At 34.8% G+C, this 16090-nt stretch overlaps 1 protein-coding gene across 5 annotated transcripts in view; it reads right to left on the bottom strand.

The window, feature by feature from the left end:
* RTKN2 (rhotekin 2) overlaps positions 1–16090 on the bottom strand; it is a 193079-nt gene that overhangs the window by 145879 nt on the left and 31110 nt on the right. For all 5 annotated transcript variants that reach the window (XM_036827905.1, XM_036827904.1, XM_036827906.1 and 2 more), the window contains 3 exons: positions 12820–12873; positions 11449–11566; positions 8895–9089 (listed from right to left, as the gene is read on the bottom strand). In XM_036827905.1, coding sequence (XP_036683800.1) covers positions 8895–9089; positions 11449–11566; positions 12820–12873 — 367 coding nt within the window. The remainder of the gene's footprint in view (positions 1–8894; positions 9090–11448; positions 11567–12819; positions 12874–16090) is intronic.

The following is a 16090-nucleotide window of genomic DNA, read 5'->3' as shown; positions in this document are numbered from 1 at the left end:
GCAGGTGGATATATGAATCTGCAGTTAGGAGAGGAAAAACTATTCAAGAAATTAAATTTGGGAGTTACCAGTATATAGATGAAATTTAATGAAAGTTAGTTAAATAAAATATGTGAACTGAATATTGGGACACAAGTACTCCATCATTTCAGATTAAGTTGAAGAGCAATGAACAAAGGAGACAGGCAAGGGACAGTCACTGAGGCAGAAGAGAAACCCTGAAAGTGGTATCCTGGAAGCCAAGTTCAAAAAGTATTTCAGGAGAGTGATCAGTTGTGTTGAATAATGCTGAAAGGTCCAGGAGGAGGAATAATGATAAATGACCATGGTATTTGGCAACATGTAGATCACTGTTGACCTTGGCAAGAGCAGTTTCTGAACGATGGATGAAACTTGACTGAAATGGTTCAAGAGAGAATGGGAGGACAAAAAGTGGAGATAGAGAATATAAAAAACTTTTCTGTGAAGGATAGCTGTGAAATGGGGCAGAAGAAATGTGAGGTATTTCAGCATGTTTGTATGTTTTTGGAAATGATGCAGGAGAAGAAAAACTGAAGATGTAGTAGGAGGGGGGGACGTGCAGGAGCCTACTTCTGTGTACTTGAGAAGATGGGATCTAGTGTACAGGTAGGTTGGCCTCAGATGGAGCAAAGGCAGTTACAAGGAAGGAAAGCAGCAAATAAAGATACAGATGCAGGTAGGCTGATGGATTTGGTTGATGGAGGATATTATGCAAGTTCTCTTCTGATTACTTCAGCAGAATCAGTGATATAGGAAATGAAGTCATCAGCTTTGAATAATGAGTGGAGAGGAGTGGGTATTGGAGGTTTCATAAGAGAGAGTGACACAATGTGAAATACTCTGACGAGAGGTAAAGTGGAGGGCTACAGACACTTAGTAGGACTGCACATACTGGAACTCACTTAAGGTTAGTGATCCCTCTAAAGTGAGACCAGTCAGTATGACTGTTTTCTCCAGGTTCCTCATCTACTCCTCGTGAGTGCAGGTGTAGAAGAGCTAAAGGCAGGATTTTACCAAGGTTGAAGTTTTTCCAAGGTAAGTGTGACAAAAGGAGAGAAATGCTAGGAAAGAACAAAATGGTAAATCATGGAACTTCAGCTAAGTTGGAGTCAGAGTACTGAAAGGAGAAAGCTGGAAAGGTGGGAGGTGGTAGATAGTGTGGGACACTACTACAGAGACCAGACAAGATCTAGGGTACAATTGTGGGGTGGATGGCTAAAATAGGTACGAGAACAAGATCAATGGAGGCAAGGAGGTCATCAAACTTAGAGGTCAAGGTATTAGATGGACAGTCTATATGTATTTTAAATCCAACAAGAAAAATACCTGAAATAGTGAGAGGCAGAGACTGGGAGAGAAAGAGAATGAAGATACTTTGTGTTTTATATTTAGCAGTGATGTAATTTATTCTCGCTGACCACTAAAAACATTAGAGTATGCGTCACTTCAGGAATAGCATCATTTCCATACACAGTGCAGTATGAAATACTGCTTTTAGTGCACACAGGAAGTAGCTATGTTATAGGCTGTGCATTTGCACTGAGTGCGCTGGAGAGGTGACAACCTGTGTGGCAGAAGAGGCTAAAATTATGTGATGACCCAAGTATATGTTTAATTTTTTTCTCAGGCCTTAAAAAGTAATTGTAACTAAGACATCTTTTCCTCAACTACTTTACGGTAAACATGTAATACATTTGCCTCTATTTCCAATGAATTACACATCTTAAAATAACAATACAAAAAAAATTATTGATAACCTCCCCTAAGAATAAGCTACGAGAGAGACAGTTGATAGATAGTGGTCATTAAAATGATCATGTGAAGACTCTGTAATAACTCAAGAAGAAAATGTGTGTGTGTATATATATGCATGTATATGAATGTGTAGTGTAATTATGAATATCTATCCCCCAAAGCTAGGAATTTTAAAACCTGGAGGAAAAATATCAGTTCAAAATTATAAAAAGTATTTGATTTAGGGTGAACTATGAATACATTTTTTTCTCTTCTAGATTCTATTACTCAAGTTTATATTACTTTTGTAATGAAATAATAAATGCCGTAGGATTTGTGAAGTGGTAGTAGGATGAAAACCTCCCCCAAAAATCAGAGACATGCAAAGCTTTGTAATACTACATCTACCTACGTGCAGTTTAAGGCGCTTTAACAAGCAATATCTTTAACAGTTCACAATAACTACTTAAGGTAGGCAGGGCAGATATTTCGGTCCATATTTTCAAATGATGAAACTGAAGTTCAGAGAATGTAATTGACTTGCCTGTAACTAGCAAGTGGTACACTGGAAACAGAATCCCACTATACTTTACTTACTACCTTCATACTTCCTTAAGAATTTTGAGTGCAGGAAACATGACTTACTAACGTTTAAATCCAAAGTACCACGTGACATAACTGCTGAATTATCATTTCTAAGATGATTAAATGAATGAATAAACAAAATTATACCCAATAGGTGAGTAATTCCTTAGTTATTTTTGAACACTGCATTATCTTTCACACTACCAAACCATTAACACCACTGTTCCTCAAAACATAAATAATCCACTTATTCTGCACAAGGATATTTGTTTTGTAACTTCAATCTAATTTAAAATGTAGTATAGTGGCTTATTTTTTTTAATACACATTTTTGTCCAGTAAATAATCACTCTCAATTTTACTAGTTTTCACAATTGTTTAAAATTACAATTTATACAATGAAGAATAATGTACTAAATGGTTCTCAAGGAGCATAAAATAGTTAATTCAGCTATTAGAAACACTGGGAAAATCTAGCTACAGGAATTTCAGTAAGCTAAATTCCACAAATAAAATGAGTAAATGAATCACACCAGGGAGCATGCTAAAAATTACCAAAAATGTTCACTGTCTTCTTTCAGATCAAACAATACTTTATGATGATATTTCAAGTTACTTCATTTTTAAACCATGACTAATTACAATGCCAATGCTTCCAAAATCAACAATGATCTCAGTTTTAAAACATTCTTGTCAGGATAACGTTTTCTTACTAAAACATTACTCTCATTCTTCTTAGCCAACCCTAATATTGAGTTCCCAAAAGTTTAATCAGCTACATTTTTTTTAAAACAAATAGGCCAATTGTTGTAACATTTGATGGAGCGGGGGTTCCAAAAATGTTATGAAAAAATAAATGACTACCTTAAACGGTAGTCTGAAAAAAATGCACTCTTTTGTCAGGAAGAACAGCTATATTTGGGCACATGCCATATTATTAGAGAAGATATAGTTTGCCCATTTTGGTTAAAAATTAAAAGCTATATTAGGAATCTTCTCATTGAACTAGATCACTATTAAAGAAATAAAAATTGATCCTCTTATGCATTCTGATTACTAATGCTATTCTCAAACTCCTATCAGGGTGCTGAAGTGGTCAGTTAAGGAAGTATCAGGTAAGAGTAGTCCTGGGCTATGAGTTTAACCTAGTATACTTGGCATTCACACCAGAAGCTCAAAAGAATGCTGGTATTAGAAGAATATAATTTAGTGAAATGTTATAAAAGGTTTTACCCTATCTTTTGATCAGCTTTAATGGTATAAATAAGCAAATGGCATGCAAGTTTCATGGGAAATGTTGATAAGGAAAATTGGTGTTTGGATTCAGGAATAAACCAAATAGAATGACAAATCTGAATAGGAGAATGAACACTTCAAGACAAATATGTCAGTCCCTATTACAAAGAGCTTAATAGCAATAATGTTATTCTCAAAAACACCTCTAGGCTTTGAAGAGGAGTATAGGTTAAACACAAGTTCCAACATCACTTAGAGTATCTTCTATGAAATGATAAACATTGGTTTTTCAGTTTTAAAATATCTGTCTACATTTTATAATCCTATGAAGGTTTCTAAACTGAAGTGCTTCAGCATGAATTTGAAAAAGAATTTCAGAAAAAGCACTGGTCTCAGAACAGTAAAAATAGTAACAATAATAGTAACAACTACATTTATTAAATGCTTACTACATACCAAGTTCATGAATTACCTTTTTGAATCTCATAATAATCCAATGGAGTTAGATATTATTACATTATTATTATTCCCATTTTACAGAGGGAAAAATAAAAACCCAGAGTAAATTAATCTGTCTTGGGTCACACAAATAATAAATGACAGGATAAAAAAATCAAGTATTCCCTGCCAAACAATGAAATTTTAAACTGTTTGAGAAGCCCACTCATTGTTTTTATATGCTTGAAAGGTATATAAAACCCTAAAATGTCTCTAAGGAGCCTTCTAAAAATAGATGATTATGTCTAAGCATCCTTACCTTTCATGAGAAAACTGAGGCCCAGGAAATAACGTAACTTGTTCAGGACACTACTGGTCCTGTTTGTTTTTTTTTTTAACATCTTTATTGGAGTATAATTGCTTTACAGTGGTGTGTTAGTTTCTGCTTTATAACAAAGTGAATCAGCTATACATATACATATATCCCCATATCTCCTCCCTCTTGCGTCTCCCTCCCATCCTCCCTATCCCACCCCTCTAGGTGGTCACGAAGCACCAAGCTGATCTCCCTGTGCTATGTGGCTGCTTCCCACTAGCTATTTTACATTTGGTAGTGTATATATGTCCATGCCACTCTCTTCGTCCCAGCTTACCCTTCCCACTCCCCGTGTGCTCAAGTCCATTCTCTACGTCTGCGTCTTTATTCCTGTCCTGCCCCTAGGTTCTTCAGAACCTTTTTTTTTAGATTCCATATATATGTGTCAGCATACGGTATTTGTTTTTCTCTTTCTGACTTACTTCGCTCTGTATGACAGACTCTAGGTGCATCCACCTCACTACAAATAACTCAATTTCGTTCCTTTTTATGGCTGAGTGATATTCCATTGTATGTATGTGTCACATCTTGTTTATCCATTCACCTGTCGATGGACACTTAGGTTGCTTCCATGTCCTGGCTATTGTAAACAGAGCTGCAGTGAACATTGTGGTACATGACTCTTTTTGAATTATGGTTTTCTCAGGGTATATGCCCAGTAGTGGGATTGCTGGGTCGTATGGTAGTTCTATTTTTAGTTTTTTAAGGAACCTCCATACTGTCCTCCATAGTGGCTGTATCAATTTACATTCCCACCAACAGTGCAAGAGGGTTCCCTTTTCTCCACACCCTCTCCAGCATTTACTGTTTGTAGATATTTTGATGATCAGTGTGAAGTGATACCTCATTGTAGTTTTGACTTGTATTTCTCTAATGATTAGTGATGTTAAGCAACCTTTCATGTGTTTGTTGGCAATCTGTATATCTTCTTTGGAGAAATGTCTATTTAGGTCTTCTGCCCATTTTTGGATTGGGTTGTTTGTTTCTTTTGATATTGAGCTGCATGAGCTGCTTGTAAATTCTGGAGATTAATCCTTTGTCAGTTGCTTCATTTGCAAATATTTTCTCCCATTCTGAGGGTTATCTTTTTGTCTTGTTTATGTTTTCCTTTGCTGTGCAAAAGCTTTTAAGTTTCATTAGGTCCCATTTGTTTATTTTTGTTTTTGTTTCCATTTCTCTAGGAGGTGGGTCAAAAAGGATCTTGCTGTGATTTATGTCATAGAGTGTTCTGCCTATGTTGGTCCTGTTTTTTTTTTTTAAGTAAAGAATTTTGCTGCTTAAAAACGTTTTAAAACTACTAAACTTGGTGATTATCTCTTTCAGTTCTAAAATCTATGCTTCAAACTAGAAATACAATTGTTCATTCAATCATCAAAAAGACAGAGTTCCATTACCTTATAGTTGAATTAAAGCATTTTCCAGCAAATACTTGATATCATCTTAATCTAGAAAAGTTTTAAGATGGTCTTAATTCTAAAGGAAGAAAATTAAAGGGTCTTCCTTCCTCCTTTTTAACGACATTTATATTAGCAAAGATTTACATCTTCTATGCCTTCTTTCTTTCAGTGGATGGGACCCATTCAACAATCATGAAATCAATTTAATGATTCATAAACGGAATTAAAAGAAACTGAAAATAACTAGAATAAAAAAAGTCAAGTGACTATACTATAAATAGCAAGGGCTAAGTATTGCTTCACGAAATCTGTCTGCTTATGTTACTGTGCATTCAGTAATAATTTAAATGTATTTCTTACTGTGGGTCTCAATCAAAATAAACTGAAAGCCACAATGCTAGAGTCCCAAGTCACTTTCACATGTAATATATCTGATATGAAGAGTTATTTAGTTACATTTTTTTTTTTTAGCACACGGTTCCTTTTTTTTTCTTTTTTTTTTTAATTTTTTTTATTTATGGCTGTGTTGGGTCTTCATCTCTGTGCGAGGGCTTTCTCTAGTTGTGGCAAGCGGGGGCCACTCTTCATCGCGGTGCGCGGGCCTCTCACTATCGCGGCCTCTCTTGTTGCGGAGCACAGGCTCCAGACGCGCAGGCTCAGTATTTGTGGCTCACGGGCCCAGTTGCTCCGCGGCATGTGGGATCTTCCCAGACCAGGGCTCGAACCCGTGTCCCCTGCATTGGCAGGCAGATTCTCAACCACTGTGCCACCAGGGAAGCCCTAGTTACATTTTGATGATTGATATTTCCAGGATCTACACCTAAAATATTTTGCTTTTTGTAATTACAGTAAAATTACTTACATGCTGAAGAGCCAACCCTACCAAGACATGAAAAGAAATTCTAGGAATGCAGCCTGTACAACAGTTTTCCCAAGAAACATAAAGATAAAAATACTTGTAAAGAAACAAACACAGTGTTTAAAGAAAGTATCTGAAAGAAACCAGGGCTCCTTGAAGAGATGGCGATTCCAAGTGTGGGCAGAAAAACAAAAGATGAACATGGAACATGTTCCCTGGCCAGAAAGCAAAGAAGCTAATCAGAGATTAGGTTGTGTCAAAAGGACGCAGAGTCAGCTTAAAGGTTTCCCACTGATCAAAGATGGGACAAACTGGCTTCAAAGAGAATAACTGTAATAGACTGAAACACAAATATATAAAAATACAAGAGTTCAAATAAAACACTGATCACTTCCATGCTAGAACATCAACTTACTATTCTAAAATTGGGGAAATAAAAGAACCAAGTATTTTTTTCCTCCTTATCCTCCACCAACTTTTTTGCATTTATATCCAGAGAGTTAACGAAAGAAAGTTCTTCTTTGAGAGAATTCTAGGTTTAAAAATAAATGCAGAACTTCCCTGGTGGCGCAGTGGTTAAGAATCCGCCTGCCAATGCAGGAGACATGGGTTAGAGCCCTGGTCCGAGAAGATCCCACATGCCGTGGAGCAACTAATCCCACGCGCCACAACTACTGAGCCTGTGCTCTAGAGCCCACGAGCCACAACTACTGAAGCGCGCGCACCTAGAGCCCGTGCTCCGCAACAAGAGAAGCCACCGCAATGAGAAGCCCATGCACCGCAACGAAGAGTAGTCCCTGCTCTCTGCAACTAGAGAAAGCCTGTGCGTAACAACAAAGACCCAGCGCAGCCAAAAATAAATAAATAAATATTTTTTTTTTAAAAAAGAGAGAAAAGAATCAAGATAAAATATAAATAAATAAATAAATAAAGGACAAATTTAGAAAGTCACCAAATTATAACCCCTAATGAAATAATGAATGACCTGCAATGACCTGCAACAGCTGCTAACACCGTTAGATAAAAGATGGATAGGGAACTTTATAATGGATGGATCAGGCTGACAACACCTAAACCCACGGATCAGTTTTAACATGAGTAAAAGTGAGACAAGACCTCCAAATGGGATACAGTAGAAAGTACACTGTCCTAAAAGAGAACCTGAAACTAATCAGTCCTCTAGATCTGACTACAAGTTGTAGGAAACACAGGGGATAGAAAAAGATGTTTAAAAAGACCACAAAGATGTAATCAGATAAATTCAAAATATGGGAAATCTGTAAGATCTGGTTTCTTCAATAAATAATGGCAAGGAAAAAAGTAGATGGGAAATTGTTAAAGATTAAAAGAAACTTAAAAGACTCACCTAAATGCAATGTTGTAGACCTTGTTTGCATCTTGACTTGCACAGATCAGAAGAGAACTTCCTCAGAATTGGGGCAATTTGAACACAGACTGGACATCAGATGATATTCAGAACTTATTTTTTATTTTGTTAGATGTGATAATGGTAATGTGGTTTTGTTATAAAGAAATAAAATATTTTAAAAAATCTTTAAGACTAATGCATGACATATGCAGAAATCCAATTAGTAGACTGATATGTAGCAAACAACTTAACATGTAGATAGTCCCTTTTCAAGAAATATAATTCATCTTTCTGCTAGATACTGGAATTCCAAATCACTAAAAGCACACTGTCACCCAACTTTCTACTTTCTTTTTTTTAATTAATTAATTTATTTATTTATTTTTGGCTGCATTGGGTCTTCGTTGCTGCACGCGGGCTTTCTCTAGTTGTGGCGAGCAGGGGCTACTCCTTGTTGCGGTGCGGGGGCTTCTCATTGCGGTGGCTTCTCTTGCTTCAGAGCACAGGTTCTAGATGCGCGGGCTTCAGTAGTTTTGGCTTGTGGGCTCTAAAGCGCAGCCTCAGTAGTTGTGGCACATGGGCTTAGTTGCTCCGCGGCATGTGGGATCTTCCCGGGACCAGAGCTCGAACCCGTGTTCCCTGCATTGGCAGGCAGATTCTTAACCACTGCGCCACCAGGGAAGCCCCAACTTTCTACGTTCAAAGGAAGGTATTAAGGATAACTCAGCTGGGTAAATGTCAGACAACCAAGTTATATTCCTGCCTCAGGATGTTTTTTCCCATTTAAAATGTAAAGATATTCTCCATATACAATACTTTAAAATGTCACAAATACATAATTATACTGTATCGCTGTAAATATCGTATTAGAAAACTTACTAAATAGCAGAACTGAAGGACAAGCACATTTCATGATCTTCTTGAAGCACTGAACTTATTTTCTTCCCTGTAGCTTTGCTTATAGAGGTCTTCAGTTTCTTAGCTAATTTTTTTGGTGTGTTGGTTATAGAAGAGTCTTCTGTACAGCAACTATATACTTCCACCTTTATCTGAAAGTCTGGCCCTGCTTCATTACTAAAAACAAAGACAATCATAATGTTAGAAATTTAACTCAGTAGAAAATAAAATAACATCCTGTGATGTTTTCATAACATTTAAAAGCAGCATTTGGAACAGGATTATGTTAATCTATGTTAATGAGATAGAATATCCCTGTGTTTATTTAGTATCTAAATGACCTGAGAGAGTCACTGCAACTTCTAGAGCTTCCAGCTTCTAAAGTAGGGCAATCTTAACTCAATTTAACCAATATTTATGGGCAAATTATTTAAAGGAAAAGAATAAAATGCCCTGGTCATTTTGTTGCCAATGCTATTTCTCCTTTTCATTCCTATAATATAGCTGTTTTTAAGGTATTTACATTATATGTATGATTTCCTGAAATCACGATTCCTCCAAAGGAAAAAGATTTGAAAACGAAAAACGCAAAGAAAATTAAAAGAAACAGAAGGTTTCTTCTGCTGAAACCTTTAGTTTTCATGCCTTTTTCACAAAGAGTCACAGTCCACTCAGCACCGTGCCCCTCCTCCCCACTCCACCTTTGTACCTAATAGCTCTAAAATAACATTCCACTATTTAGTTGTACAGGAGAAAACAAACAAAAAAAATGAATATAAAGAGAGATATTTCAAGGTGTGAACTCCTTGAGGGGGAGTGATGTCTTGGTAATCTTTGTATTCTTAATCTAGCATAAAAGATATTCAGTATGTATTTATTAAACCAATATGTAGAAAATCTGCAATGCCAAGATTGGCTTTGCTCTTTCTCAGACACAGTGAACTATCTTTACTATAAACGATTGTGGTGATGTTACTAACAGTAAAATATACTTCAAATTGCAAAGGAGGTCCATCAGCAGTAGATGTTGTCTGTAGAGGACAATCCATCAGCCTCAGAGATTTTAAAAATGCAGCATAGACTTTTTAAGATTTAAATAGCCAAACTATAGTTTGAATAAATCCAAGGAATAACTTCCAAATATTTTTATAGTTTATTACTTGGCAACTCTGAAACATACAGTATTCCTGGTAATGACTAACAAATGTCAATATTTAGAGAAAAACCAGAGATTCATAAATATTGAATACTTATTAAAACAATCATAACAAAAAGCACATTTTAAAATAACATTTAGAACATCTGTGAGCAGTTATTTTTAGAACAATTTAAAATATTTACAGAATTTAAAAAAAATTATAAATCATGAGTTGTCTTCCCAAGTAACTTGCATTGTTCTTTCTGTGAAAAAAATTATGATTTTTGTCTTTGTGGTAAAAACAAACAATAGCAAAGTGATGTGAAGAAAAGAGTCCATTAACAGGATGATTTTGGCAGGAAAAGATGCACAAGTAATAGTTGATAATGGAAATAAGTATATTTAGATACATAATAAATATTTATTTTTAAGTCTCAATTATGTAAACATTTGGCAATATTTGGGGCATCCTAAATAAATTCCTTTGGTTCAATAGAGCTTATAAGATGGCCTGCACTACTGCTGATAACTCAGAAAAATGTATTATATTTTTCTGTGCTGTACAATTACTTATGGGACACTGAACCAAAGCCACAAAACATGGTTTGCAATAGTTTTTTTAATGCTACATGAGTGGCAAAACTAGTACTTTCAATCTCAACTGTATATAGTTCCATAGCTAAAGATGGAAAAAACATATATATTTATTTTAATAGCTAAGTAGTTATTAATATTTGGATACAAAGATACTGTCTTTGAAACCCTGTAAGAAATACAAATCACATACTGATTTAGGCCAATAGAAAAAAAGGCCAGGAAAAACTTATGTTAGTTAAAAATGATTTCTATGGCTACCTGAGGAGTTCTTTCTGGTTCTATATTATGACCACAATAAAATAAGCCTGTAAAAGAGCAGGGGCAATAAAAACAGCCCTGAGGATCAACTAATGTTTTATTGTTTTGGAATGAAAACATGAAAGAAGTGCACCATAAGACAAAGAACATCTCAAAATTTTACTAAAGTACTTTGCCTATGGTACATATTTCAGAACTGTCTTATAAAGTTGTTATACTATTTTGGTATTTCTGTAACCAAATCTCCTATATGAGATGTAGGAACCTCTTTTATGCCCAAATTCACTCTACATAAAATAATGTTATAATGAGATTCCATTGTATTCATAGTGTTACTACTAATATTACATGATTTCCACTGTATTTTATAATGGAAAAATCTCAAATGCAGAAATGGGCTTATTTTGAATAATACAATGTTCAAGATCAATTTAAACATTTAAAGATTTTAATGCTTCAAAAATAATCCAATAAATTTGCCTTCCTTTGAAAAAGGTAGAATTTTAGATTATTTTCATTCAATGAAGATTAAAAAATACTTACAATATGGTCACATTTTCAAAACATATATCTGTGATTGTTTTATCCACAATCGCCATGTCAGTATCAAAAACTTCAGCTCCCATTTTGAATAAACAAAAAATGGCATAGTGCTGTGATCCTAGAGAAGAAAAACAACATAACACTATGATTCATGTGATGAATCATGCCTATATTATGTTAAAATCTGCTTGAAAATGAAAATAATTAGCCTAAATATTTGCTAATATTCTTATTTTCATACATTGTACACTGTAATCTTTTAACTCTTTATAGAGACTGTTTTGCCAATATATATTAATAGCTTGCCCAACTAAAGCACAACAATTAAAGTAGGGAGTATCAAAAAATAAAGTTAAAAATATAGGTCTCTCAGCAGCCTAATGTAACCACCAAACTCAGAAATTTTATTCCTAGAAAACTCTTTAAGCTTTAATTAATAGCAAATTTATTATTTTATGTATATACTATTACCCCTGTCATTTGGTTTCCAAGTATATTTTAAGAAAAATAAGTTTTCTATTATGAGAGGTTAGGAGCAAGCACGTTAACAGCAAAACATTTTCCACCAAACTGAAAGGGAGGAAACCACAAAAACAATAAAAAGTAGACATGTGAACACAAAAACCATAGCTGCTGGGCCTTCTAATTTGATGATGTTTTTAAAAAGTATTAGGTGATTAAAGGACTGAAACCTCATTACTGAGAAAATGTACCTCTTCAGAAAAACTTAACTCTCTACTGTAATCAGAAAGATGTACTTAATACCTGCATGTATTCCTTTGTAAAGTAATTTATATTTCCTAATTGAATAACAAATATACTAACCTGATTTTGAATTTTTCATATAAAACTAATTGTGCTCAGTGTGGTTCAGTTTTTAAAGTATGAGGAACAAAGCTATCACAATAGACAAGAAAGATAAAGGATTATCATATCTTTTCTGCTTTGCCTCTAACAGCTAGAAATCATTTGAGGTTAATTTCCATGACCCACAACGCATGGATTTGTTAAGACTATATGAAGCCATAAAATGCTGAAGGGGAAAACAATCAGATCAAGCTAAAAATCTTTTCCTCTTACATCCTGTTAAATAATCTGAAGTAAGAAAACAAAGCAGAAAGATCTCCAAGATCTCTAGTCAAATAATGTTGCCTTTACCATGACTCCTTAAATATTTCCTTTTATTGCACAATTCCCTTCTCTATTACCTGTTACTCACCATCCTTGCACAGGTTCCTATCAACAAGATTCTGCTTATTCTGTCAAATGACATCCATTTATTTCAGTGGGGAAGCAGTTTTTTCTCCTAATAATCTCAAATTTACTACATATTACAGAAAATATTTCAATTACAATTAAAATCATACATACGTTCTTTATTGCTGAAGTGATCAGAGTCTTTCCACATTAGTGGTATACGAATATCTACAGAGGAGGGGGAAAAGAAATGACAGGTAATAATTTTGGTAAATTTCATTTCTTAGAGTGAAATAAACCTCTGAATTCCATAATGGATTCTGACCATTAAAGCCAATATTTATTTATTATTTAAATATTCAAACACAATAATGTTTTCTCTTAAAAACAGCTTAGACTAGGAATATAAAATCTGTTATATTTATTTTACTAAAAAACCCCACCAACTAACTACTACTCAAGAAATTAATTAAGACAGGTCTGTAATAAGCTTATGCCATAAAATTTTCTTTTCATGATTTATGTTTTTGAAATAGGTGAAATTTGGGTAACCTAGTGCTCAATTTCTATTTTGGGTAAGCAGTAGCAGCAAATGTAGTTAAATACATTTCAAAATCATAGAATAGTAGAGGTAGAAATGACTTTAGAACTTCTGTCCACTATGCAAACTTTAAAGATGAAGAAAATTAAGTTGTCTAAGATTGACTTGTCTAAGATCATTGGTTTCTGGGAGAGACCCAGCTCTTGACAAACAAATCCAAGATCTCTCCATTAAGAAGATTTAACTTGTCTACAAAAGAATTTGCAGATCTTTGTATATTCATGTTACAAACTGTAGCATTTTCCTTAAGAAAACTAAAAAGAGGAATGTATTACTTCTTTCAGGCCAAGAAAAGGGCCTACGTTCTAAAAGTGAGCTAAACATATTTCTCTCATTCACACATTCTTCAAACTCCAAAGTGACTGTGTTAACAATCTTTATTCCGGAAATTAATCTAGAGCTTTGACACAGTCAAAATTTTGCCTTCCTAGTTTTCTCCATTCTTCCCTTTACTTTTAATACTAGGTTAACATTATGTAGTAACAATTTTCCTCTGACATTCTTATGCTATCTGCATAGTTTCAAAGTTAGAGGATTAAGGTATTACCAAATAGATTAAGATGTGTGATTACAGCATAACACAGCACAGTAGAAATCTCAACGATAAAGTGAAGTTAGTTTTAATTTTTAATTTTGTACTCAGTACAAAAACGATATCAAACCTTTCTGGAAAATTTCTGTTTAAGACATTTCCTTATTACACTTAGGAAGTTTATTTGCATATTTTTCATACCTATTAATTATGCCACTTTCAAATAATTATAAATCTTTCTGAACATAAGCTATTTGGCTACCTTTATGATGTGCTTCACTTTTAGATCCCATGATCTTTTGTCTACATTTTTATTTGTTTAGAATTCTAAGGTTCTTAGTGCCTATTTCCAATTTCCTTTCTAGAACATCTTTGTATTACTCCATCCCTACCCTGCCCAACCAGGTAGAAATATATGAGTGCTCTTCCCACTGCTGCCTCAGCACTTTTGATAAAAATATGACTTATTGAGCTCTCCCCATGTGCCAAGCTAAACACTTTACATACATTTCATCCAACAATAATTTTTAAAATATATTTACTAATTTATGGTTGTGTTTTCATTGTCATTTGTCTCAAAGTATTTTTTAATTCCCTCTTCGATTTCATCACCGACCCATTGGTTTTTTAGTACCATGTTGTTTAGTCTCCATGTAATTGTTTTTTCTTGTTTCTCTTTGTGTGGTTTATTTTCAGTTTCATGCCGTTGTACACAGAAAAGATGCTTGAAAAACTTTCTATCCTCTTAAATTTGCTGAGGCTTGTTTTGTGTCCTAGTATGTGGGTCTATCCTAGAGAGTGTTCCATGTGCACTTGAAAAGAATGTATATTCTGGATTTTTTGGATATAATGTCCTGAAAATATCAATTAAGTTTAAATGACTGTCAAAACACAACCATTCAAAATCTGTGGCATGCAGCAAAGGCAGTCCTGAGAGGGAAGTTCATAGCAATACAGGCCTTCCTCAAAAAACAAGAAAAATCTCAAATAAACAACCTAACCTACCACCTGAAAGAATTAGGAAAAAAAAGAACAAACTAAACCTAAAGTCAGCAGAAGGAAGAAAACAATAAAGATCAAAGAGGAAATAAATAAAATAGAGATTTAAAAACTATTTTAAAAAACCAATAAAAACAAGAGCTGGTTTTTTGCAAGGGTAAACAAAATGGACAAACCTCTAGACAGGCTAGAAGAGAGAGGACCCAAATAAACAAAATGAGAAATGAAAGAGGAGAAGTAAGAATGGATACTGCAGAAATACAAAAAACCATAAGAGAACACTATGAACAATTATATGCCAACAAACTGAACAACCTAAAAGAAATGGACAAGTTTCTAAAAACATACAGCCCACCAAAATTGAATCAAGAATCAAGAAGAAATGGATAATTTGAACAGACCAATCACTAGAAGTGAAATAGAGTCTCCAAAAAAAACCAAAAACAAAAACAAAAACTCCAGGGGCTTCCCTGGTGGTACAGTGGTTGAGAATCCGCCTGCCAACGCAGGAGACACGGGTTCAAGCCCTGGTCCGGGAAGATCCAACATGCTGCGGAGCAACTAAGCCCGTGCGCCACAACTACTGAACCTGTGCTCTACAGCCCACAAGCCACAACTACTGAGCCTGTGTGCCACAACTACTGAAGCCCACATGCCTAGAGCCCGTGTTCCGTGACAAGAGAAGCCACCGCAATGAGAAGCCCGCGCACCACAACGAAGAGTAGCCCCCGCTCGCCTCAACTAGAGAAAGCCTGCGCCCAGCAACGAAGACCCAACGCAGCCAAAAATTTAACAAAAAAATAATTAATTAAACAAACAAACAAGAAAACAAAAACTCCCTGCAAAACAAAGTCCAGGACTGGATGGCTTCACTGTGGAATTCTACCAAACATACAAAGAACTCAGACCAATCCTTCTCAAACTATACCAAAACACTGAAGAGGAGGGAACACTCCCAAAGTTATTCTATGAAGCCACCATCACCCTGATACCAAAATCAGACAAAAGCACTACCAAAAAAGAAAATTACAGGCCAATATCTTTGATGAATACAGATGCAAAAATTCTCAACAAAATATTAGCAAACCAAATCCAACAACACATAAAAAAGATCATATGCCATGATCAAGTTGGATTTATCCCAGGGTCACAAGGATGGTTCAACATATGCAAATCAATCAATGTGATACACCACATCAACAAAAGAAAGGACAAAAACCACATGATTATCTCAATCATGCAAAAACAGCACTTGATAAAATTCAACATCCATTCATGATAAAAACTCTTACCAAAGTGAGTATAGAGGGAAC

The sequence above is a fragment of the Balaenoptera musculus genome, chromosome 16, assembly GCF_009873245.2.
Source record: "Balaenoptera musculus isolate JJ_BM4_2016_0621 chromosome 16, mBalMus1.pri.v3, whole genome shotgun sequence".
NCBI lineage: Eukaryota > Metazoa > Chordata > Mammalia > Artiodactyla > Balaenopteridae > Balaenoptera > Balaenoptera musculus.
This window is presented reverse-complemented; position numbering and strand designations above follow the sequence as displayed.